Source organism: Bubalus kerabau, chromosome X, assembly GCF_029407905.1.
Source record: "Bubalus kerabau isolate K-KA32 ecotype Philippines breed swamp buffalo chromosome X, PCC_UOA_SB_1v2, whole genome shotgun sequence".
Taxonomy (NCBI): domain Eukaryota; kingdom Metazoa; phylum Chordata; class Mammalia; order Artiodactyla; family Bovidae; genus Bubalus; species Bubalus kerabau.
In genome coordinates, this window is record NC_073647.1 from 153,253,533 (window position 1) to 153,276,965 (window position 23,433).

The 23,433-nt window shown below is 44.2% G+C and overlaps 1 protein-coding gene across 1 annotated transcript in view; it reads right to left on the reverse strand.

The window, feature by feature from the left end:
* CLTRN (collectrin, amino acid transport regulator) overlaps positions 1-22,564 on the reverse strand; it is a 37,076-nt gene extending 14,512 nt beyond the window's left edge. The window contains exons 1-4 of the mRNA XM_055565207.1: positions 22,507-22,564; positions 21,843-21,901; positions 18,212-18,297; positions 2,647-2,760 (exon numbers count right to left, since the gene is read on the reverse strand). Coding sequence (XP_055421182.1) covers positions 2,647-2,760; positions 18,212-18,297; positions 21,843-21,901; positions 22,507-22,564 — 317 coding nt within the window. The remainder of the gene's footprint in view (positions 1-2,646; positions 2,761-18,211; positions 18,298-21,842; positions 21,902-22,506) is intronic.
* Positions 22,565-23,433: the final 869 nt, after the last annotated feature.

Below are 23,433 nucleotides of genomic sequence, written 5' to 3' on the forward strand. Positions count from 1 at the left end.
TGCCTCGTGAACCTGAAAATATTAAGCAAGCACTAGGTGGAACTAGTATCATTTTGCCCGATGACATAGATTCTTCAGCCTTGAAATTCCTATTAGCCGCCTTCTAGGTACCATCTCCTTTCTTTTCACTCTGTCCTGCCTTCCTGGTATTGTTTCCTTTAATTTCATACACTCCCCATGAGCCCTATCCATACCCTGACATCAATTCCCACTCTACTGGCCATCATCCACTAAACAGTCCTTCCTCCTGGGGCCTTTGAAACAGACATTTTGTTGTGAACATATTCATCTCCATCCTCCACCTTCAGCCTAAGCACTCCTTCTCCTCACAATAACTGAAGCCTGGTTTAACCACTGCTAAGTCGCTTCAGTCGTGTCCGACTCTGTGCGACCCCATAGACGGCAGCCCACCAGGCTCCCCTGTCCCTGGGATTCTCCAGGCAAGAACACTGGAGTGGGTTGCCATTGCCTTCTCCAATGCATGAAAGTGAAAAGTCAAAGTGAAGTCGCTCAGTCGTGCCCGACTCTTAGCGACCCCATGGATTGCAGCCTACCAGGCTCCTCCGTCCATGGGATCTTCCAGGCAAGAGTACTGGAGTGGGGTGCCATTGCCTTGGTTTAACCACAGTGCCCTCATTTTCCTTGGAGTTCTCCCTGATCACAGGGCTTGAATAAAATCCCTTTTCTCACAAAACACAGTATTCCTAATTTTTACTCCCTAAGTAGTTGCTCTCAGCAGTAGTCTTAGTGGCAAAAGTGCAGAAATAATTTAATTCAAACTTCTTCTTAAACCATTTTCCACTGGTACAGAGCCGCAATGCCTTCACTTCAGCAAGGGAAACAGATGGTTGTTCATACAAAAACATTTGGCATTGGAATACACACTGACTACCCTAAATGCTAACGTTTTACAAAGAGCAAATGAGTTCTTTCACTAGATATAATGAGAAAAATGTGCATTTCAATAACCTGTAAATCCCTTTGTAAGGAGAGTGAACTTTGTTTCAGTCTTTCTTTCTCAGGATCAAGATTATATTGGGAACTCATTCTCTAGCTGAGCCACAAGGGAAGCCCAAAGTCTTTGATAGTATTTATTTTTCATTTATATGAGAGTCAAGATTTTACCCTTCTTTCCCTAAAAAGTACTTTTTAAAGCTAAGGACTGTACATTAACTCAAGAAGGTAAATCCTTAGAAACCCAAGAAATGTGTACATCTTTCTTGATTTCTAAATCAATTTGCCCAACACCAATCATGTGTGGGATCTGAAGTTTTGACACACACAAATTGCACACTAATTGAAATAAAAACTGTATCCTCTGCTTCTGTGCAGAAAGAAATATATTTCACTTTTGAAAGTTTATTCTAATCCCAAGGAGAGGAGGAGGGGAACTGTCAGAAAAAAATGGGTAAAAATTCAAATGGGTGAAAAATATGACTGAGTGTCTGGCCAGTCTACCCTTCTGAACACTTTCCACCTTTTACTGTCTTTGAATTATTTTTCAGATTTGTAAGTTTGAGAAAACTAATATAATGTAAATGATTCTTGTCCACAGAAAATCAGGTGAATTGTGTCTGGTGGAGCACTGCCAACGGATAGACTGGCGTATCTTTTAATAAATAAACACCACAAATCTTCAATTCCTATATTTGCATGCTGCCTTGAAGTCTCCATTAAAATGGTTTAACATCTTACTAGTTCCCTCATTAACTTATAAGAGAAAATCTTTGAAGAAAGTGAAAGTGAAAGTCGCTCAGTAGTGTCTGACTCTTTCCGACCCCATGAGTATATAGTCCATGGAATTCTCCAGGCCAGAGTACTGGAATGGGTAGCCGTTGCCTTCTTCAAGGGATCTTCCCAACCCAGGGATCAAACCAGGTCTCCCACATTGTAGGTGGATTCTTTACCACCTGAGCCACCAGGAAAGCCCAAATTCTTTGATAGCATTCAGTTTTCATTTATATAAGACTCCAGATTTTACCTTTTTTTACCCCAAAAAGTATGCTTTAAGGTAAGGACTGTACATTAACTCAAGAAGGTAAGTCCTTAGAAACCCAAGAAATGTGAATATTTTTCTTGACTTCTAAATAAAAGTCAAAGGTATGACTTGCCCCTCAAGACGTTTTGCATTTAATCTACTCAGCAACTCCCAGAGGAGAGTACCATAATTATTTCTGTTTTATAGATGATAAGAGGAAAGCAAAAAGAGGGGAAGTAACTTGTCTGTATTCTAATAGCTATCAAGAGGCAAAACGACTATTCAAAACCCGAGCATTCAGGCTCAAGAATGCATGTGATGAACCGTCACTCAATAGTGCCTTATAGGGTGTTTTTGCCAAAAGAAGACAGAATGAAACCTTCTTAGCTAATGTTTAAAGCAGAGCTTCTCAACCTCAGCACGGCCGACACTTGGGGTTGAACAGTTCTTTGCTGGCAAGTGCTGTCCTGGGCACTGGAAGATGTTAACTGGCATCCCGAACCTCTGCCCACTCCATGCTGGTGGCCTCTGGCCCACCACAGCAAAATCACTGACACCTTAATAAACAAATCATTGTGAAGCGGAGAGAAGTCTACAAAATCTATGAAAACAGCTGAATTAATCAACAAGTTGATTTACCAGGAGAAGGCATACTTAGCAGTGATTACCTGATGGCTGACTGTACCTCAACAGCAGGAAGGGTGTGATTTCTTGAAGGATCGGTAACTACAAACCAGAACGACACCCGCTGGGTTACATTGCAAAGCAGGACATGGGAGATTCTGCAGATGATGAGAAGAAAAAATATACATTATAAGCAAAAAATACCAAATTGTATTGTAATTCCACTTCGGCGTTATGACCATCTTAAGAGGTATCTTAGCTATGAATTCACTAACTCATTTCTACTATTATGAAGACATGTCTCAATTAACAATAAAATAATATAGGAAATTTCCTTTATTTCAAAATCATAGGCTTGGGGATCATTCTTAAATAGGAAATTACCAAGAGTAAAACAAACCCCAAAATCAAAAGGAATGACTCAGTGGAAGGCGGCAGGAACTGCAACCTCCATCACCTGTTAGCTGACAGCATCCGTTTCCTCGACACTTGGCCTGGCCTCCCTAATACTGAAGTCTTTTCTGTTTCCTCATCAAGATCTTTCTAGTGTCCTCCTCATTCAGCCTTCCACCTCTCAGAACCAGACAAATCTGTTGATCCACTACTTGCTGCCTCTGTTGGCCACTGTCTCTGCCCATCTCTTACCCCAGTACTGAGGTCGGCCAAATAACAGATTTTTGGACAGAGGGGCTCTAATGTTTGCAAGAGGCTTTGAACACTGTTTTTGTAGGTATCAGCTTCCAAGTGTAAACTGGAAATGTGCCTCACTCTACCCTGTATACCTGGATCATTTCTTCTTTCACAAGAAAGAAATGGCATTAGTGTTTGGAGACAATATATGAATGCATGAAATCCATGAAGGTAGAAAATTACAGGAGTCCACACTAAACCAACATTGTCAGAAAATTACAGGAGAGTCCACACTAAACCAACCAAGTTCTTAAGAACTTTCTCCAGTTCTTAAGAATAAAATTTCCCAAAGTGACATTAGCAACCATTCTAGAAGAAACACACAGCCTCTATGGATACAAGGAAATTCACTCTTTTCCCTTAAAGGAGCATTCAAGTGCATTGTGTTCTTTTGTACATACTGAAAGAGAATGCCCTTCTGTCAATTTTCTGTAGTTTTCAAGACCTGGTACAGATTATGTGTTTGTTGCTCAACTTGGTCTCTGTTCAACAGTGCCGAACAGAAACAAGAGAGAGTTTTGGGTGAAGTATAGAAGAGTAGCTTTTACTGCTTTGCCAGGCAGAGGTGGCCACAGAGGGCTAATGCCCTTAAGATTGTGTGACCCACTCTGGAGGGGGTAGTGAAGAGTTTTATAGTGTTCAAGGAACAGGGCATGATGACCTTGTGAACAATTCTTGAATTGGTGGCATCAAGGTGAAGTTTCAAGCATCATTAGTTTTCAATTTCAACCTGTCTAGGATCTACATCCTTGTAGTCAGCAGTTTTCTTCAAATGGAGGGAGTTGTGCTCTTGCCAACTCAGTCATTCAGTCATGTCTGATTCTGGGATCCCATGGAATGCACCCCACCAGGCTCCTCTGTCCATGGGATTTCCCAGGCAGGGAATACTGGAGTGGTTTGCCATTCCCTTCTACAGGGGACCTTCCCAATGCAGGGATCGAACCTGAATTTCCTGCATCTCCTACACTGGCAGGCAGAGGTTTTTTTTTTTTTGGTTTTGTTTTTTTTTTTTTTAACCACTGAGAGACCTAGAAGCCTTGAGGGGTGGGGGGTCACCCTCCTATAAACACAACTTACGAATGTGTTTCAGGCCTTTATCTGTATCTTTCAGGAACTGGGAGTCAAGTGATTCTGCTACGTAGCCGAATTACAGTCTAAACTGTTACCAGTTCCCTAGCCCAAAAGCTATTCTTTGTTTCTATATCTTCACATTGCCCAGTCATCATCTTTTCAGTCACTGTTTTACTTCAAAAGACAAGAATACAAAAACTTGTACACTGTTTCATTTTTGTCCCTTCAAATATAAAGCACAAGGATTTCAGGCACTCCTAGGCTGATCTGCCCAGAGCCAAGATCCAGAGCCTGCAGCGGAAGCTTGGAGGAACCACTCTGCTCAGAGGGCAGGGGCAGCCACTGAGGTCCTGCGTCCGGGGGCACAGTCCTAGTGTGCGCAGGACCCCGAGCCCTGAGGACCCCGAGGTGCCAACGCCACACACGCCAGCCTGTAGCCTGACGCCAACAGTTGCCTGAGTCTCTTGTGCTTCACGTCTGCTGACCTCAGACTCCTAGAAGCCAAAGCAGCTCGAAGATCCGACCCCACCGCCCGGCCAGCATGGGCAGCTTCCTGAGCAGGTACCTGGGCTGGTGGCTGGGCACAGAGAAGGACGCGCAGCCCGCGTTCCCACGGCCCTGGGCTGCCCGCGTCCCGCTGGGCCGGGGCCCAGGCCAAGTCCTGTTGGTCCGCCACGCGCTCCGGGGCCGCGGCAGGCGGATCCAGGGCGACTCACCCACCTTGTACCGTAGCCCAACCCGCAGGGCCTTGGTGTCCCAGGCGTGGAGGAGCTTTCCCAGCTGGCTGCTCCTCCACCACTTCATGGGGCTGCGCTTTTCCCGCTGTCGCAAGACTTCCAGGAAGGCTCGCCCGCGGAAACGCCGCCACCCCCGCAGCAGACGGAGCCTAGTGACCATCCAGATCACCCTCCCTGAGCGCAATGGCAGCGTCTACACGTGTCAGCCCAGCCCGGAGCAACCAGACGTCTGTGCCAATGAGACCGGACTGAGGCCCCTTACTCAATGCCAGAACGGAGAAAGGAGCTTAGATGAGCCTCACTTGCTTGACTGTTCTGAGACCAAGAGGAGGAGGCAGAGCCCTGAGCCCAGGCTGTCGGCCTTCCAGCCCGTGTGTAGGAACGGAGTGGTCCCTGCCTTTGTGCCCAAGCCGGGGCCTCTGAGAACCAGCTTCGGCTACGGGTGCAACAGCGGCTGAGAACCAGACTGCTGGCCCTGCCTGAGCCTTCCCTGTCTGCAGCCTACCTTGCTCCAAGCCCAGCACCCCCCATGCCCCTACTCCCCCCCATCTGCCACCCCCAACCCCCAGGGCAGAGTCACAGAGCCTCCCTGCAGAGATGGGAGCAGACCAGCACTCTGTCCTGGGCCTCCTGCCGCCTGATGTCCCCCCTCGTGTCCAGAGAGCCAGGGCCTGGACACCACATCCCCATGAAACTCCCACCCACAGTTGTTTTACCCAGCTGAGCCCTGCCCTACCCCTGCCTGAGTCACATATACAGCCAAGCCACCTCCCTCCACCCCAGCCAGCGCATCAGCCCAGCCCCCAAGCCACCCCTCCACCCTGCAGAGCCCACACTGAGGGGGCACCGCTAATTCCCAAGCCTTCACTCCTTGCTGCCTTTTCCCCCAAGAAGACCCTTCTCAGGAAGGTGAGCTTTCCCCTCTATCGCCTTTATAGAGGTTAAAGGTTGTTCTTTTACATAATAATAAAAATAGTTTCATTATTACTATGAGGATTGTCATTGTCTTCCTTTCAAAGATTCAAATATTAGGATTTTATCCACAGTATGTTTTCTCCACCTTGGCTCTGTTGGGCCAGACAATTCTCTGTGGGGTGCAGACTTCGGCAGCATAGGGTTTTAACAGAAACCCTGGTATCTCCCCTCTGGGTATTCCTGGTGGCTCAGTTGGTAAAGAATCTGCCTGCAATGCGGGAGACCTGGGTTCGATTCTTGGGTTCGAAAGATCCGCTGGAGAAAGGAACAGCTACCCACTCCAGTATTCTGCCTGGAGAATTTCATGGACAGAGGAGCCTGGCAGGCTACAGTCCATGCGGTCACAAGGAGGCGGACACGACTGAGTGACCTTCACTCACTCTCTGGTACCTCTCCTCTAGGTGACAGCACATAACCTACTTTGAAAATCAAACCTGTCTCCAGTCACTGCCAGATATTGCCGGTGGGGTGGCGGATGGTGCAGAATGACACTGGTGGAGAATCACTGAGGGACAGTGACCTCTGCTGGCAGGAACTGTCAAGCCTGGTCTCCCAACACATGCCATTTTTAAAAACAGAGCTGCCAGCCAGTCCAGGTTCGATGCACGATACTGGATGCTTGGGGCTGGTGCACTGGGACGACCCAGAGGGATGGTATGGGGAGGGAGGAGGGAGGAGGGGTCAGGATGGGGAACACATGTATACCTGTGGCAGAATCATTTTGATACATGGCAAAACCAATACAATATTGTAAAGTTAAATAAAATTTAAAAAAAAAAAGAAAAAAGAAAAAATGAAATGGTGTGTGCTGGACAATAACATATCCCCCAACTTGTAAATTCTTGGGGTGCGAATGACTCATGTACTGGGCCTTATTAACAGGAGACCCTGGTTCGATTCCTGGGTTCGGAAGATCCCTAGGAGAATGGATGGGCTACCCACTCCAGTATTCCTGGGCTTCTCTGGTTGCTTAGATGGTAAAGAATCCGCCTGCAATGCAGGGGACCTGGGTTCAATCCCTGAATTGGCAAGATCCCCTGGAGGAAGGCATGGCAACCCATTCCAGATTTCTTGCCTGGAGAATCCCATGGACAGAGGAGGCTGGCAGGCTACAATCCACGGGGTCCCAGAGAATTGGACATGACTGAGCGACTTTCACTCACTCTCTGGTACCTCTCCTCTAGGTGACAGCACATAACCTACTTTGAAAATCAAACCTGTCTCCAGTCACTGCCAGATATTGCCGGTGGGGTGGGGGGATGGGGCAGAATGACACTGGTGGAGAATCACTGAGGGACAGTGACCTCTGCTGGCAGAAAGAGTCAAGCCTGGTCTCCCAACACATGCCATTTTCAAAGACACAGAGATGAAGAAAATGAAATGGTGTGTGCTGGCCAATAACATAATCCCCAATTTGTAGAATGCTTGGGATGCAAATGACTCATGTTTGGGGCCTTATTAACAGGAGACCCTGGTTCGATTCCTGGGTCGGGAAGATCCCCAGGAGAAGGCATAGCAACCCAATCTAGATTTCTTGCCTGGAGAATACCCATGGACAGAGGAGCCTGGCGGGTGACAGTCCATGCAGTGGCAAAGAGTCGGACACGACTAAGCACACAGCACATAACAATCAGACAATGTAATTTTTAAAAACGAGCTCTTCATTTAACATCTTCAGGTTGGCAAACTCAAAAAGGTGACTAATATCAAATGCTGGGAAGGATACACAGAATTGGAATCTCAGGCAGTGCTGTGGGCATCAATGGGTCCAGCCCTTCTGAAGCAGCATTTGGAAGTTTTTCCTTGAACGTAGTGGGGCCACCCGAAATACCCTTCCACCCACTCACATCCCCCCCACGGACACACACAGATGGTGAGGCGGTTCTTGCCAGCCCCCTTACTCAGCTGAGAGAAATGGAAGAACCTATATGTCCACTAAAAGAGGAAGGGATAAAGTCAATATGGTATTGCTACCAAGGGACGACTAGCCCACAGATTTAAGGAAGGAAAGAGCCCAGGGTTTCCTCCGCGGCTGGATTTGGGCCAGATAATTTTGTGCTGTGCACGCCCTGTGGGTTGCAGGACGTTTAGCAGCAAACCAGGCCTCTATGGCCTAGGTATCAGCAGGACATCCTCCAGTAATAACAATCAAATATGTCTCCAGACATTGCCAAACATTCCCTGAAGGACAGAAATGACCCCTAGTTGAAAACTACTGAGCTAGAGTTACATTTTTTTTAAACCAAAAAACTCAAAAATATCCTGTCCAGTGAAAAAGATGGGAGTGGCACATTAGGCACAGCCATTCGTATCAATTAAGTAAATACAAAGTAACAAGCTGGCATAATAGAGGAGGCCAGAACTAAGTAAGGGGTCATTTGGACACTTTGCCTAGATTGTTCCATCTGAAGCATCTTTAAATCTGTGCAAACATGAATTTCAAAATACTCCCCTTCAGAGAGTTGGAAGATAAGCTCTAAAGAGCAAAGTCCCTTCTCCCTCCCATGGAGTGCGTTTTCTAAGAGGGCAGAGACAGAAGGTAAACACATAAATAAATGTGCACACTGGCAGGTGGGGAGGCATGCTATGAAGAGAAACAAGGCAGGAGAAGGGATGCACACAACTCCATCCACACACTGGGGCCACAAACGCTTCCTCTGTCCCCGTCACCAGGAAACTCCACTGTCCCTTCCCATGAATTCCAGTTCTTCATTCAGAGTTTTCACCAGACGCAACTCAGGCTGTTACACAGCACCTCAGCAAACAAAAGGAAAAGCTGTTATCTACTTAGAAATAAAGATTTCTGAATCATTAAAATTGTTCCTACACTTGTTACAGCCAACATTTTCAATGGTGACCGTTACTGTTACGCAGCAAATGTCCTGGGCTGCAATTCAATAAGTCAAGCTTTTATTCTGAGGTCTACTACCTGCCCTTTGCTAGACTTGATATACTCAAATGAACCACGTATTTATTAGGGTATCTCCCATTCTACTATGTCTTAAGAAGCATCACTTCTCCAAAATTGATATGAGCAAAAATGTGATTAGTTTTAGCTGCTTGGGTCTTCCTCAATAGAACATGTAAGAATGCCTCCCACATGATGGTTTGGCCAAAAAAAGTAAGCCTAAGGTTTTAAGCAAACACACCAGTAAGCTTGTGCTCTACAAATAACAACTATAGAAACAGAATTACAGAGATGTGTTTCCATTTCCTTCTGATTGAAGCAGTTGACCTAGGATAGAGTAAGCCTACTTGCTAGAGTAGCAGGTTGTGGAGAAAGGGCCAGGGGAAAGCACACCCCTGCTTCTGGAGGCAGCTGCAAAGCAGAGGCTGCATGTGAAGATGGAGATGCCCCAGTGGGCTGGGGTTGCCTCCTGGTTTGGAAGATCCTTTGAGAAATTAACCACTGTCTTGGTTCCCACAGGAGTAAGACACTGAAGTCCAACACGAGCTGAACCACAGGCAGGGAGAGCTCCTTCTACTGTGACCATCCCCACTACGTTCCCTGGGGTAGTATCCGCCCAGGGCAGTCGGGTGCAACAAGAGGGAGAAACGGGGGGTCGGACACCATCTTCTTATGTCCACCATAGCCCAGGAGATGGGCCCCTGGGTTAAGAGCCAGGATGTTAAGCACGCTTCATTCACTCACAGATGCTCACTAAGAGCTAACAATGATTGGCCACTATGGTTAGCGGGGGTTGGGAGAAGACTTCAACTGCAAGGGCATTTAGTGCTATTAAGACTCTTGGAGAGGGTGAGATATATGCAGAGAATAACATGGAAACTTACATTACCATATGTAAAATAGGTCAATGCAGTTCACTTCAGTCGCTCAGTCCTGTCTGACTCTATGACACCCCACGGGCTGCTGCCTGTCAGGCTTCCCTGTCCATCACCAACTCCTGGAGCTTCCTCAAACTCAGTCCATTGAGTCAGTGATGCCATCCAACTATCTCATCCTCTGTTGTCCCCTTCTCCTCCTGCCTTCAATCATTCCCAGCATCAGGGTCTTTTCCAATGAGTCAGCTCTTCGCATCAGGTGGCCAAAATATTGGAGCTTCAGCTTCAACATCAGTCCATTGGAAGGACTGATTTCCTTTAGGACTGACTAGCTTGATCTCCTTGCAGTCCAGGGGACTCTCAAGAGTCTTCTCCACAGTTCAGAATCATCAATTCTTCAGCGCTCAGCTTTCTTTATAGTCCAACTCTCACATTCATAAATGACTACTGGAAAAACTGTACCTTTGATTAAACAGACCTTTGTCAGAAAAGTAATTTCTCTGCTTTTCAATATGCTGTCTAGGTTGGTCATAGCTTTCCTTCCAAGGAGCAAGTGTCTTTTAATTTCATGGCTGCAGTCACCATCTCCAGTGACTCTGGAGCCCAAGAAAATAAAGTCTGTGACTATTTCCGTTGTTTCTCCATCTATCTGCCATGGAGGGATGGGACTGGATGCCATGATCTTAGTTTTTTGAATGTTCAATTTTAAGCCAGCTTTAAGCCAGTAAAATAGGTAGCCAATGGGAATTTGCTGTATGACTTGGGGTAATTATGAACTCAGACAGGAGCTCAGTATCAACCTAGAGGGTTGGGATGGGGAGGAAGATGGAGGGAGGTTCCAGTGGGAGGTGGCATGTGTATATTTATGCCTGATTCATGTTGAGGTTTGACAGAAAATGACTAAATTCTGTAATGCGATTATACTTCAATTAAAAAAATAAATTTTTTTTAAAAAGACACTTGAAGTTCAAGTTCACAGTGTGAGCCTAACAAAAGATTAAATCCAACATGGAAGCCAAAACTCCCAAGTTGCCAGAATCTGCCCACAATCTCCATGCTCCATCTGAGAACTGACTGAGGATTGTGGGGTGAGCAAGGACTTCTGAATTCCATGTGGTTTGTCCATAGTCTTTGTCAGGAGGGGTTCTAATTTTTACCCACAGGAGAACTTCATAGACTAAGCTTTGAACACCATTTTCAAATTTATCAGCTGACATCCCCTGGGAGCCTATCAAGCACCCTGTCCATCAGCAACACAAGACTTCTCCGGGCCTGGGGCCTGAGGCCAAGGCTGAATTCCCAAAGAGCCGTCCATGTGGACACTCAGGGACTGTGAAATGAATGGATGGATGGATGAACTAACAGAATGGAGAAATGAGCTCCATTGTTTTTATTCACTGTCTCTACAATATCCCAGAAAGAGAGTAACAGAGAAACTAAGTTGGGGGTAGCATAGCAATAACAGAAAAGGAATAAAGGAAAGGAGGGAGATTTCTTTCCCAAACCTTTGTTCCCCAGTCACAAATATTCAGACAATGCAACACAGAGGACTCTCTAGTATACGAAGACTCCTGAATCTGATGCAGACAGAAATAGCCAAGAGGAAGTGTACATGTAAAGAAAGTTGGTGCTAAAGTAAGTAACATGAAGACTGATTTACAGATTTCAATAGATAATATACTTAGCAACAAAAAGATGCAAATTCCTTCCACTTATACATCAAGTCCAACCCGCATGACTTCTTCCACAGCCTTTCTTCCCAAAGTGACCACAGTGAATGTCCTCTAGGGTTTGCATGAAATGAAAAATCAGGCAACAGCACTTACTGAACTAAACTTGTCTTTCAAAGCATGTTTTGATGTAATAAATAAACTGAAATACCTAAATCTTTAAAAGTTCTCATCATGACAAATAAAATCTTATTATAATGCATGGTGACAGATGTTAATCATACTTATTGTGGTGATCATTTCACAATACACACAAATATCAAGTCATTATGTTTTACACTTGCAGCTCACATACTGGGATCCATCACACTTCAATAAAAATAAATAATGAGTGAAATTGCACTAGCACAGCTAAATGGAAAACATACATTTTCAAGATTTGTAAACATACATGGGTCTGATGGAATTCTTTGCGTTCACTTGAATAATAATTTTGTCAAACTGTGTCAGAAACAGTAATACTTAGACATAAACAATTGCTTCTGTCAGCAAACCACTAAGATAGAAATGTCCACTCCCTTTCCTCAAGTGTGGGGAGCCCTGGACTGAAGGTAACTGTCTAAGAAGTGGCTCCGCTGCCACTTCTCGTCAATGGCACCAGACAGGGCCAACTGGGCTGAGAAGAATCAGGCTCTTGTTTCTTGAAATCAAAGGACTAAATAGGAGCTGGGCTGCTATTTTACAAGCACAAGACCATTAATCCCCTTACCATGGATACAAGAGCATGTTGTTCCTTCTCAGATCACAAGGCTTATCCCTGAATAATTAGACAGAGGAAGAAATTCATTCTGGGCCCTACATCATTTTACTCAGAAAGAGAACACTGTGCTTGAGTTACACTTCTACTTCTCTGCTAAAAATGATCAATTATCCAATAAAAACATTATTTGAGTAAAGGAGGCAGATAAATTTCTCAGTTGACCTGGAAAATGGACTAAAATTTCATCATAATTTCCTGAGATAATACTTTCAACATTTAAAACTTCCTGTGAAAATCTTTTCAAAAATCTGGACTAAACTTTACAACAAAACCTTGAAAACACCTGTTTACTATCTTCAAAGTCCCAAGAAAACTTAATGTAACCTGATCTAATAAAAGCAGAACCTTCTACCACTTAGCAGTCTTTTACTTGCATCATCTGTCCTACTTTTAAGAAAACTCATGGAAGAGCAAGAAAACCACCTGATATCAAGATCTGTCAGCAATGATTTCAAAAGAATTGGTTCTGTCCCATTTCTTTCATCTTCCATGTCTGCCTGGGCCAGCTCCTTGCGAATGTCCTTTGTGGGACCTGGATTTATCCACCACTGAAGTCTCAGGGCCTATACAGCAGCCTACACAGCAGGCTTCCGATAGCAGCTACCAATTTCTCTGGCTCCCACCCAGCAGTGCAGCACATGCAGCCTCAGGAGAGCCCAGTGAAGAAGTCTTCTGCTTCTCACACCATTGCCTTGGGTGCTCTGTCAGCTCTTTCTCTCCTTCACTCCCTGCAGCATCTGGAGGGACTGATAGAGCTGGTGGGTCATTTCTGGGTGTTTAAGAGCTCAGGCCAGTCTGATCAAAACCTAGACCAACTGTCTTCCCGCCCCTAACACCCAGCTTCCCTCCCCACTGGGCTGGCCTGTGCAGCATGCATTCTGCCCTCCAGGCTCCACTCCTCCTGCCCATAGTCCCTGACCTCCCCCACTCCTGCTCACCGAGGGATGGAAAAGGGACAGGGGAGGGGGCGGGGATCTGCAGGACGAGGCCAGCTTCGGTTCCCCAGGTGGGCTCCCCGTGCGCCCCTGCCTGCTGGTGGCCTCATCATGGCGGGCCCTCCTGTCCCTCCAGAGTGCACTTGCGGCCTTTGGAGAAGGCGTGGCGATCTCTGCACTGGCCCTTCCCCTGGCACAGACGATGGCTTCCACCTCGCCCTGCCTGCCCACTCTCCGCCTTCCCTGGGCCCTGCACTTGGATCTTGGGCCCCACAGGCCCGTCCAGCTCCCTTCAGTGGCCTCCACTTGGCCCCAGCTGCCATCCGAGGGCAGACTGCTGGCAAAGCCGCTCTCTCTCGCTCATGCAGGCTCGAGCTGCCTTTGCCTTCAGCTTTCTCCAGCTGAGAGGCAGGTGCCAGTCTCTATTCCACCCACAGGATGGTCTCAGTGCCTGGACACACTCTCATGGTGTCCAGAGCTCTAGGCGCTGCTACTCTGGTGCTACGCCTCGGCACGTGAGCAAGCTGGGGAACGACATGCCCGTCTCTCCTCTCACAGACGACTCCTCTCTCTACTGGCGGCTCTGTGTGACCTGAGGTGGGCAGGGGAGCAGGCAAGTTTGGCACCAGTGTGGCCTGGGCACCAGCTCCTCACATGGACCCAGCTGTCAGCTCCTTGTGAGCTACAAGTGCAGACTGCTCCACCCATCCCACCCGTGCTCCGGGGAGGGCGGTGGAGGCGCCCCGCCCCCTCTCTGCAGGTCCACACCTCTGCCTTTGGGACCCCTGACCTTCTCTTCCACTGCCTGCGTGGGGTCATGGTGACTGGACGTAGTCCTACATGGAGGCAGCCAGGACCTCACTCTAGAAGGAACAACCTCCTGCAGAGTCCAGCCAGGTTCTATGGGTCAAGGGTAGGCCGCTCGTAGGTTCCCAAATATGCAGAGGAGACACTAACCCTGTGTCATGGAGGTGATCATGCTTCATAGAAGAGATACTGTAGTTAGGACTGGGTAAAAGCTGGGATTAAATTGAGAGTCTTCATTACTCTGTTCATTGCTATCTTTAGTGAGTTGTTGTTGAGTTGCTAAGTCATGTCTGACTCTTTGTGACCCCATGGACTATAGTCCTCCAGGCTCCTCTGTTCATGGGATTCTACAGGCAAGAATACTGGAGTGTGTTGCCATGCTCTCCTCCAGCGGATCTTCCTGACCCAGGTATCAAACCTGTGTTTCCAGAGTCTCTGGCATGGGCATGCAGTTTCTTTACCACTGAGCCACCAGGGAAGCCCTCATTAGTGAGTTGTTCTTTACATTTTCCATCCAGTACACCTCAATATCTGTAAGTTTTCTGCAATATCCATAGAATAAGCAATAAACAGGAAAAAAGTTTTTTTAAACTGGCAAATGATCACGATTTGAATCCCTGAAGCCATCCTCAAAGGGATACATGCCACCCCTCTAGAATTCAATCTGCCTGACACTGGCACAAAAAGACCTCTGAAAGGCAGATTTAATATCTGATCCGTTTGCCAAGCTACTGGTGTTTTTCTGTTACCTGTCACACTTGGGAGAGGCAGTCTGCCTGGGAAGTTGTTTTCAATCCATCTTGTGTCGTGTGGTCCCCTTTCCTAGAGGGCCACATGATCATGTAAAGATGCAGCCACCTTTAGGGCAGCGCATGTAGAATCGGGCCCGCACCTGTACTGCATCTTAAACACATCCTGATTCATTAGGCAGCCCTCATCACTCAGCCTGCTGACAGCAGTACTGCTGAGACTCAAGCTGAGAATTTACCGGGAAAAATTTGTAGAACCCCAATCTAGTTTTGTACTTTTCAATTTTTTCAACTGACACTGGCAACAAAAGGTACTATATATAGCCTATGCACCCAGTTAAAACATCTCAGCAAATAAACAAGATCATATATTCACAGACTCCTATAAGGCACAGGCTTGGGAAAATAAAAAATTTCAAAAGTGAACTTCTCAAAATTAATCTAAAATATTATGAATTTAAATTAACTTTTCCTAAGAATAGAAGCATGATTTAACATAGTCACAAGATGAAATTTTGCACTCAGAGGAAGTAAAAGTATAATAAAAAACAGTATATATAAATTCTGCTGATCAAGAATCACAGTAAGATTAAAAGAGACTAGTTGAGGGGTTTTAGCATTGTGAGATGGCCAATGGCTTTTTTCCTTATGTTTTTCTTTTTTTTTAATTGAGGTATAGTTTATGTACAATATTATATAAATTTCAGGGGTACAACATATTGATTTGCAATTTCAAAGGCTATACTCCATTTACAGTTATAAAATATTGGCTATATTTTCTGTGCTATACAATATATCCTTGTAGTTTATTTATTTTACATACAGCAAACTCTACCTCTGAATTCCATGCCCCTGTCTTGTCCTTCCCGCTTCCCTCTCCCCTTTGGTAGTCACTAGGTTGTTCTCCATATCTGAGTCTGTTTCTTTTTGTTATACTCACATTCACAAGTCTGCTTTATTTTCTGGATTCCACATAGAAGTGATAACACACAGTATGTGTCTGACATAATTTCACTAAACATAATACCCTCCCAAGTACATCCACATTGTTGCAAATGGTAAAATTTCACTCTTTCTTCTGGCGGAGTAGTATTCCATTTGTGTGTGTGTGTGTGTTTGTGTGTGTGTACACCATCTTCTATATCTGTTCATCTGTTGATGGGCACTTAGGTTGCTTCTGTAGCTTAGGTAATGTAAATAACATTTCTATGAACATCGGGATGTGTGTATCTTTTTGAATTAGTATGTTTCTTTTTTCTGATAAATAACCAGGAATGGTCTGCTGGGTCATATGTTAATTCTATTTTTAGGGTGTTTTTTTTTAACTTTTTGAAAATAACATCTTTAACGTTTTTGCAGAGGTAAAATATTAAGCTTAAAGTAGGTCTTAGTACATCAAAATACTAAGTTCTCTAATTGTATTCCAAGATGGTCTTTAAAACATAATATCCCATAAATTACAGAAGAGCAACCTTGGTCTGCAATCGTACAGAATGAATTTTTACAAACATAATAAATATATTTACGCCTTACACATATTTTTAGTTTTTTGAGGAAACTCCATACTGTTTTCCATAGTAGCTGCTCCAATTTACATCCCCACCAGAAGAGTACTAGGGTTCCCTTTTCTCCTTATATTTTTCCTTTTTGATTTTTTAGAAGGCAATCTTCTACTTTTTTTTTATTTTAAAAAGGATATTAATATCATTTCAGAAAGAATGCTTCAGTTTAAAGGCATAATATAAAAGCAAATATATCTTTTCTAAAAATCTATAAAATAAGAGTAGAGTTCACTTAGGGCATTTTTTTTTTTACCTTACACCCCCTTCTTTTAATTTTTTGAATCATGTGAATAGGTTACATATTTTAAAATACGTGTGTGTGTGTGTGAACACACAAATCCACATATTGTATGTTTATTTAGTTCCTCCAAATGTTACTCTTCTGTTTATTCCTTATATTCACAGCTTATGCATAATACATTGTGGCTTTGAGTAGGACCAATAAATAGAAACCCTCTTTGCTAGGTTTTTAACAGAAGACAAAATAATGAAGCAAACAGGAGACCAAAATAAAAGACTTCATTGGAGGATATAACTTTCATCAGCAGGTAAATTTCCTTCCGAATTGTAAAAAAAACTCTGAAATGAGATAAATTCATCTCTAATGACCCAGGTAGAGCTGAACTGAAGCAGCTATCACCACATACTGGAGTAAGAGGCAAGATATTTAACACCTTAGGATCTGGTACCTACCAATCTAAACAGTCCATAGCTGTAGACAGCACAAACAGCCATGAGGGTGTGTGAGCCTGCCCAGGCAGGGCCTGATTCTGTATTTAGTGTGAGGAGCAGCACAGAAAAATGTGTGCTGAGAGTACGCCGCTTCCCCTTCCAGCCCATCAATCAGATCAGTCCAGTCATTTCACCTCTCAAGGCGAATAGTGAAGGAAGAGGGTAGAGAGAAACCAGGAGTGTTACCCTAATCACAAATAGAGATGGAAAAAAACATTACAAATAGGGAAGATTCCTCCAGAAGAATAGACAAAAATGTAAAACTATCAAAACTATACTGAAACTTTTAAGAAAATAAACAAGGTGCTATGACAGATACCAACAGTACGATGAACCTATACATATGTAAATTATTTTCAAAGTGAGTGCTATGGATTTATCCTCCTCCCCAAATTCATATGTTGAAGCTCTAACCCTAAATGTGAATGCATTTGGAGACAGGGCCTATAAGGAGATAATTAGAGTTAAATGAGATGTCATTTAACTGATAGAAAGGATTAGCACCCTCGTCCAAAAAGACTCCAGAATGCTCATTCTCTCCCCTGCCAGTTCTCCTTCAACCAAAAAGAGATCATGTGAGCATACAAAGATTTGGTGGCACCTGCAAGCTGAAAGGAGAGGCCTCAGATCGAAACCTACCTTGTCAGCATCTTATTCTTCAACTCTCTCAGCCGCCAGAACAGTGAGAAATAAATTTCTGTTTTTTAAGTCACCCAGTCTATGGTATTTTGTTATGGCAGCCAGAGCAGACCAATACAATGAGAATAGAACTCTTCTCTTTCCATCTATCTATCGTATCAACAAGAGAAATATACATAAAATAGAAATCTAGAAAGCTTATGACATATAACTACAAATTTTTATATTTATCTCCATAGTGCCTATTGAATGAAGACCATTATTTGAACATGATATAAACTATAAGCTGACCTAGATTATAAAGGTTTTTTAAATGTTAAATTAAAATGTGGGTCCCTTAAAAATTATATTTAAATTATTTTCAAGATTGAGTTTTGTATTAATTCTATCTCAAATAATATTGCAATCAATCAATTAAGACTTTTCACTGTTTACTTACTCAGTTTTTTCTCTGTTGGGAACTTTTCTCATGGAGAAAGCCACCATTGCTTTGAAGAGATACTCTTCATTTGTATCCCAAGCATACTGAAAGAGAAGTAACACAGAATGAAAAGTAGAGAGGCATGGAATACAAACTGGTCCACTGGGTTGTAATTGCGGCCACAGTGGTGTTGGTGTGTGTGTGTCTGTCTGTGTCTCTCTCTTTCATCTTACACAAAAAAAGACTGGGGACCATGATAAATCATGTCACCATAATGTTTAGGATAGAATCTCCTGGTTATTCTATCACTGCAAGTGTGGTGTGTTTCCCACTGCACACTCTTCTTCAAAATCTGCAGTATTAGTAACCAGTCAACAAACAGGGCATTTGGACATCTCATCCTGTATGTAAACAGTTCATTCCTTTTCATCCTTTCTCTCTCCCCTCATAAACTGACTCCCCATCTCAGCTTCCTTTCCTGTATTCATACCAGTACAAGTTTTCATTTTCCTAGCTGAAAACTTGAGTGGATGTGCATGTGATGGGCTGAATTGTATTTCCCACAAAGAAAGTTGTATGTTAAAATCCTAACCCCCAGTACCTCAAAATGTAACCATATATGGAAGACAGTGTCTTTATCCAGGTGATTAGGTTAAAATCAGATCATTAGGGTGGGTCCTAACCCAATATGATGGGTGTCATTGTAAGAACAGGAAATTTGGACACAGACACAGAGGGAAAACACGTGAACACAGCCACCCAAAAGCCAAGGAGATGGTCTGGAACACATCCCTCTCTCACAGAACTCAAAAGGAAATCAACCCTGCTGACACCTTGATCTTGGACTTCCAGCCTCCAAAATGAGAGGGAACAAATTTCCATCGTTTAAGCCACCGAGTCTGCGGTACTATTACAGCAGCCCTAATCCCAGGGACGGGGTAGCCTGGTGGGCTGCCGTCTACGGGGTCGCACGGAGTTGGACACGACTGAAGCGACTTAGCAGCAGCAGCAGCAAACTAAGATGGCTGACTCCACATTTTAGGTATGTAATCTAGCATAACTGGAGAAAATCACAAAATAGTGTGGCTTAACTCAATTCATGGTGACCTACTCTCAAACTGCCTGGCATCCTCTTATTCCATTTGGCCCTTCTCTGGATCTAAACTATATCAGTTTCCTCTGTGCATTCAATGCTGACTGGAAGCTGTTCATTGACTTTGAACTATGCTTAAGTCTTTCCCATTAAAATAACAAAACCAAATCACTTTATTCAGTCCTCCTTCTTCTACCAACTGTCGTTTCTCTCCTGCCCTTCACAACCAAAATTCTTGAAGGAGTTGTCCATCCTCCTGTCTGCAGCCGGTCACTGACCACGTATTCTGAACCTCCTCCACGTGCCTTCCAGTCCCTGCACTCCACAAAGCAGCTCTCTCATGTTACCAATGATCTTCACGTTGCTCAACACAATGAGCAGTTTTCAGTCTCCCCTCGCCTGGCCCCTCAACAGCATTCAACACTCTTAAACACTCCCTTCATCTGAAAGCACTCTCTTTCCTTTCCTGACACAGCATCCTCCTGGTCTTCCTGCTGTCCCTCTGCCTCCTTTGCAAGTTCCCCCTCCTCTGCAAGGGCTTTAAGAATCACAAAGCTCAAGGCCAGCCCCTGTCCTCTGGCCATCCTCCACCTTTCTCATCAGCACTGTCATCATCACTTCAGTGCAAGAGACACGGGAATGGATATCTCAAGCCAGTTCAATAATGTCTCAAACTCAGTGAGTCCAAAAGCCATGGTTTTCTTAGCCATTCTCAGTTCCCTGAGTCATAAAGGGGCCACCATCCATCTAGTTGCTTATCCTTGACCTATCCTCTTCCCTCCCTTGTCATCCCATCCCATGGCTCTCAAATCCTTTCACTGCCCCTCTCTCCATCAACACACCGGACTCCAAATGGCCATCATCTCTCACCCGTACTGCTCCAATCGCCTCCCAACTGGTTCCTTCTGTCTACTCTAGTCTCTTTGAGTCTGTCCTCTACTCTGTGGCCAAAGTATCTTGCAAACACACATTCTGTCATGACACCCCTTCCACGAAACCCCCACTTGCTTTAGAAATAATACCAAAACTCCTCAATACAATCCATACATTCTTGGGCCTGACCCCTCCTTCCTCTCGAAACTTATTACATGCGATGCTCCTCTTCACTGCTCCAGTTCCAAACACCTTGGCCATCCTTCCACCCGTCACTCTTCCCACATTCTTCCCTTGTAATAAGCCTTTGCATGTGCTAGTCCCTTCACACTCTTTCCTTGTATTCCCCAGGTTCACTTCTACTAGTGTTTTAGACCTCACAGTAAATGCCAGGTCCTGTGGCCTCTAATGAGACCAAAGTCCCTGTGGACTTCTCTTTCCTGAAATGCTTGTCAAGATCACACACTTGCATTTGGTTCACTGGATATGCAACCAATCCGACGACTATAAGCTCCCCAAGGCCAAGGATAAGTCTGGTTTTAGTTGTACCACGTCCTGAGCACCCAGTGTGGTGCCTGCCCTCAGAGGATTCTGGGAAAAGCAACCCTACGCACTGGCAGAGATGGTGGATTCTGCCCTCAAACCTGCCCCCTGCCCCCTGCTGACTTGAGATCATGAGTAGGTCACTTAATGTCTTTGCACCTCTGTTTTCTCATCCACCTAATGAGAATGGGAATACCCATGTCATCTTCCTCAAAAGGCTGTTGTGAGAGCTAAATGAGCTAATGTGGGCAAAGTGATTAGAAGGATCCCAGGTAGAAAGTAAGCTAAGTTCTCAAGGAATGCTGGTGTTAGAATGATTATTACTCATTGAGTGAACAAAATAGTGGATTGCCTTGCAAACCAAATACGTCCAAGTTTCTTCAGCATTTCTTTTTATCATCTCTAGCCTGAGGCATCTTACTCTCACCTTCTATTGGGGAAAATTTTCACAGACCACACTGGCAAACTGAAACTAGAATGACACAACTCCATTTCATTAATTTGAGAGTCTTTACTGTTCCTATCAGAGAAGGCAATGGCACCCCACTCCAGTGTTCTTGCCTGGAGAATCCCAGGGATGGGGGAGCCTGGTGGGCTGCCGTCTATGGGGTCACAGAGTCAGACACGACTGAAGCGACTTAGCAGCAGCAGCTTTACTGTTCCTATAGCTACTGTAGCCCCATGAGTGTTTTTTAACTTTAATTTCATAAACATATATTTCATGCTGTTATCTTGATATTTGAGAATTGAAGACAAGGAACGAGAGAAGTGGAACGTTTTGTGCCACGAAAGATCTTACATGGGTCAAACATGCCCTCTTTTCAATGATGAGAAAAGTGACTGACAAAATTCAAATGACCACTACGGTGAGGAGCAGAGCCCAAACCAGGCCTGTTTGGGGTAGTACAGAACTTTGCATATTTTCCAGCATACACACAGATTAAATACTTCAGGCAAAATCACTTTATTAACAATTTCTATTTTACTACAAATCATTTTGCTTTAAGAAAATATCAGATTTGACACCTTTAGAAGTAGTTTGTGCAAGTTTAAGATAACTATGCACAGAGGCTCATTATCAGAGAAAGCAGTGTTATTAGCAAACAAAATTTTAAAGGAACATGCAGGATCTGCACTTACTGCTTTATCTCCCAGGGCTGTTCTGATACTAAGTCTCACTTTAAAAGCATTTTCTGCATCTGCCAGAGAGAAAAAAGAGAGCAGTACATGATGATAAAATCCGTCAAAATGGAGCCTGATAAATCCTAATATTTAATGTAACTCAAATCAATAGACCCTGGTTCAATTCCTGGGTTAAGAAGATCCTCTGGAAAAGGGATAGGCTACCCACTCCAGTATTCTTGGGCTTCACTGGTGGCTCAGCTGATAAACAATCCACCTGCAACGTGGGAGACCTGGGTTTGATCCCTGGGTTGGGAAGATCCCCTGGAGAAGAGAAAGGCTACCCACTCCAGTATTTTGGCCTGGAAAATTCCACAGACTGTGCAGGCTATGGGGTCGCAAAGAGTCGGACATGATTGAACGACTTTCACTTTCACTTTTTTTTTTAAAAATCAACAGAACACAGATTGCGATTAAACTGTCCCTAAAACTTCTGAAAGTTTAACTGCAATCATCTTAGATGGTTGAAAATTTTCTTTCAAACTCATAAAACATTCACAGGCTCAAGTTTCAAGCCATAACACATCGGCAGATTTAGAAAAATAAAGAAGTCTTTCAGTCAGAGACTTGTCAATCATTCAGAAAACTGTTAATCTATTTTGAAGTTTCAAGGCTTACGTACCTGGTCGACAGAGATCGGCACGAACAGCAGTTACTAGAAAAAAGAACAGCCACAACATTCTTTCAGAGTGGAAAACACAAGGCAAACGGAGGAAAAAAAAAAATTCACCCTTCACTTAAAGCTGCCTTAGCCATTCTGTGACCCGGATTAGAATATGAGACAAAGAAGCAAGCCACCACCTAAAAGGTTTAATGATTAACCCCCATCATTTGGGTTAATGCTTTGATAGAAGAACCCATCTCCTGTCAGTTATTTATGAAAATCTGTTTGGAAAACAGATTAGCTGTCCTTCCCAAACTCTACCTCCAAAGAATGTTTTCTCTGCTGATTCAGAAGCTGGAATCCTCCCCGGCCCTTTCTTCTGTTGTCTGGTTAAATGCACAGTGGAAAGAAAGTCCTTTCTGGAGGTTTACAATATGTGAACTCTCTGCCTTTTCAGGACTGAAGTATCTGGCTTATAGATAGACTATCTTAATTTAGGAAACAAATATCACTCCTTTCTATCTCTGGTGAACAAAGGACACCCTTCTAAGACTGGCTTTATCTGACTCTCACCTCCACAGGTAAACATTCAGGAGCGCTTCCAAATCAAAGAGAATGCTTTTGGTCAGCCCTAAGGCCTGGTAGTTGTGTAAAATTAAAGTTAATGACATAGAGCAGTGCTATCCAATGGAACATTCTGTGATGATGGAAATGTTCTATATCTGCAATATATAGTATGTATACAGCACATACAATGTACTAGCCACTAGGCATAGGTGGCTGTTGAGCACCCAAAATGGGGCTACTGCTGCTGAGAAACTGAATTTGTATTAATTTAAAGTAAAAATATGTGGCTAGTGATTACAATGGTCAGTGCGGTTATACAACAGTAATTAGGAACTACCTACCATGAACTGGGGCTTCCCTGATAGCTCAGTTGCTAAA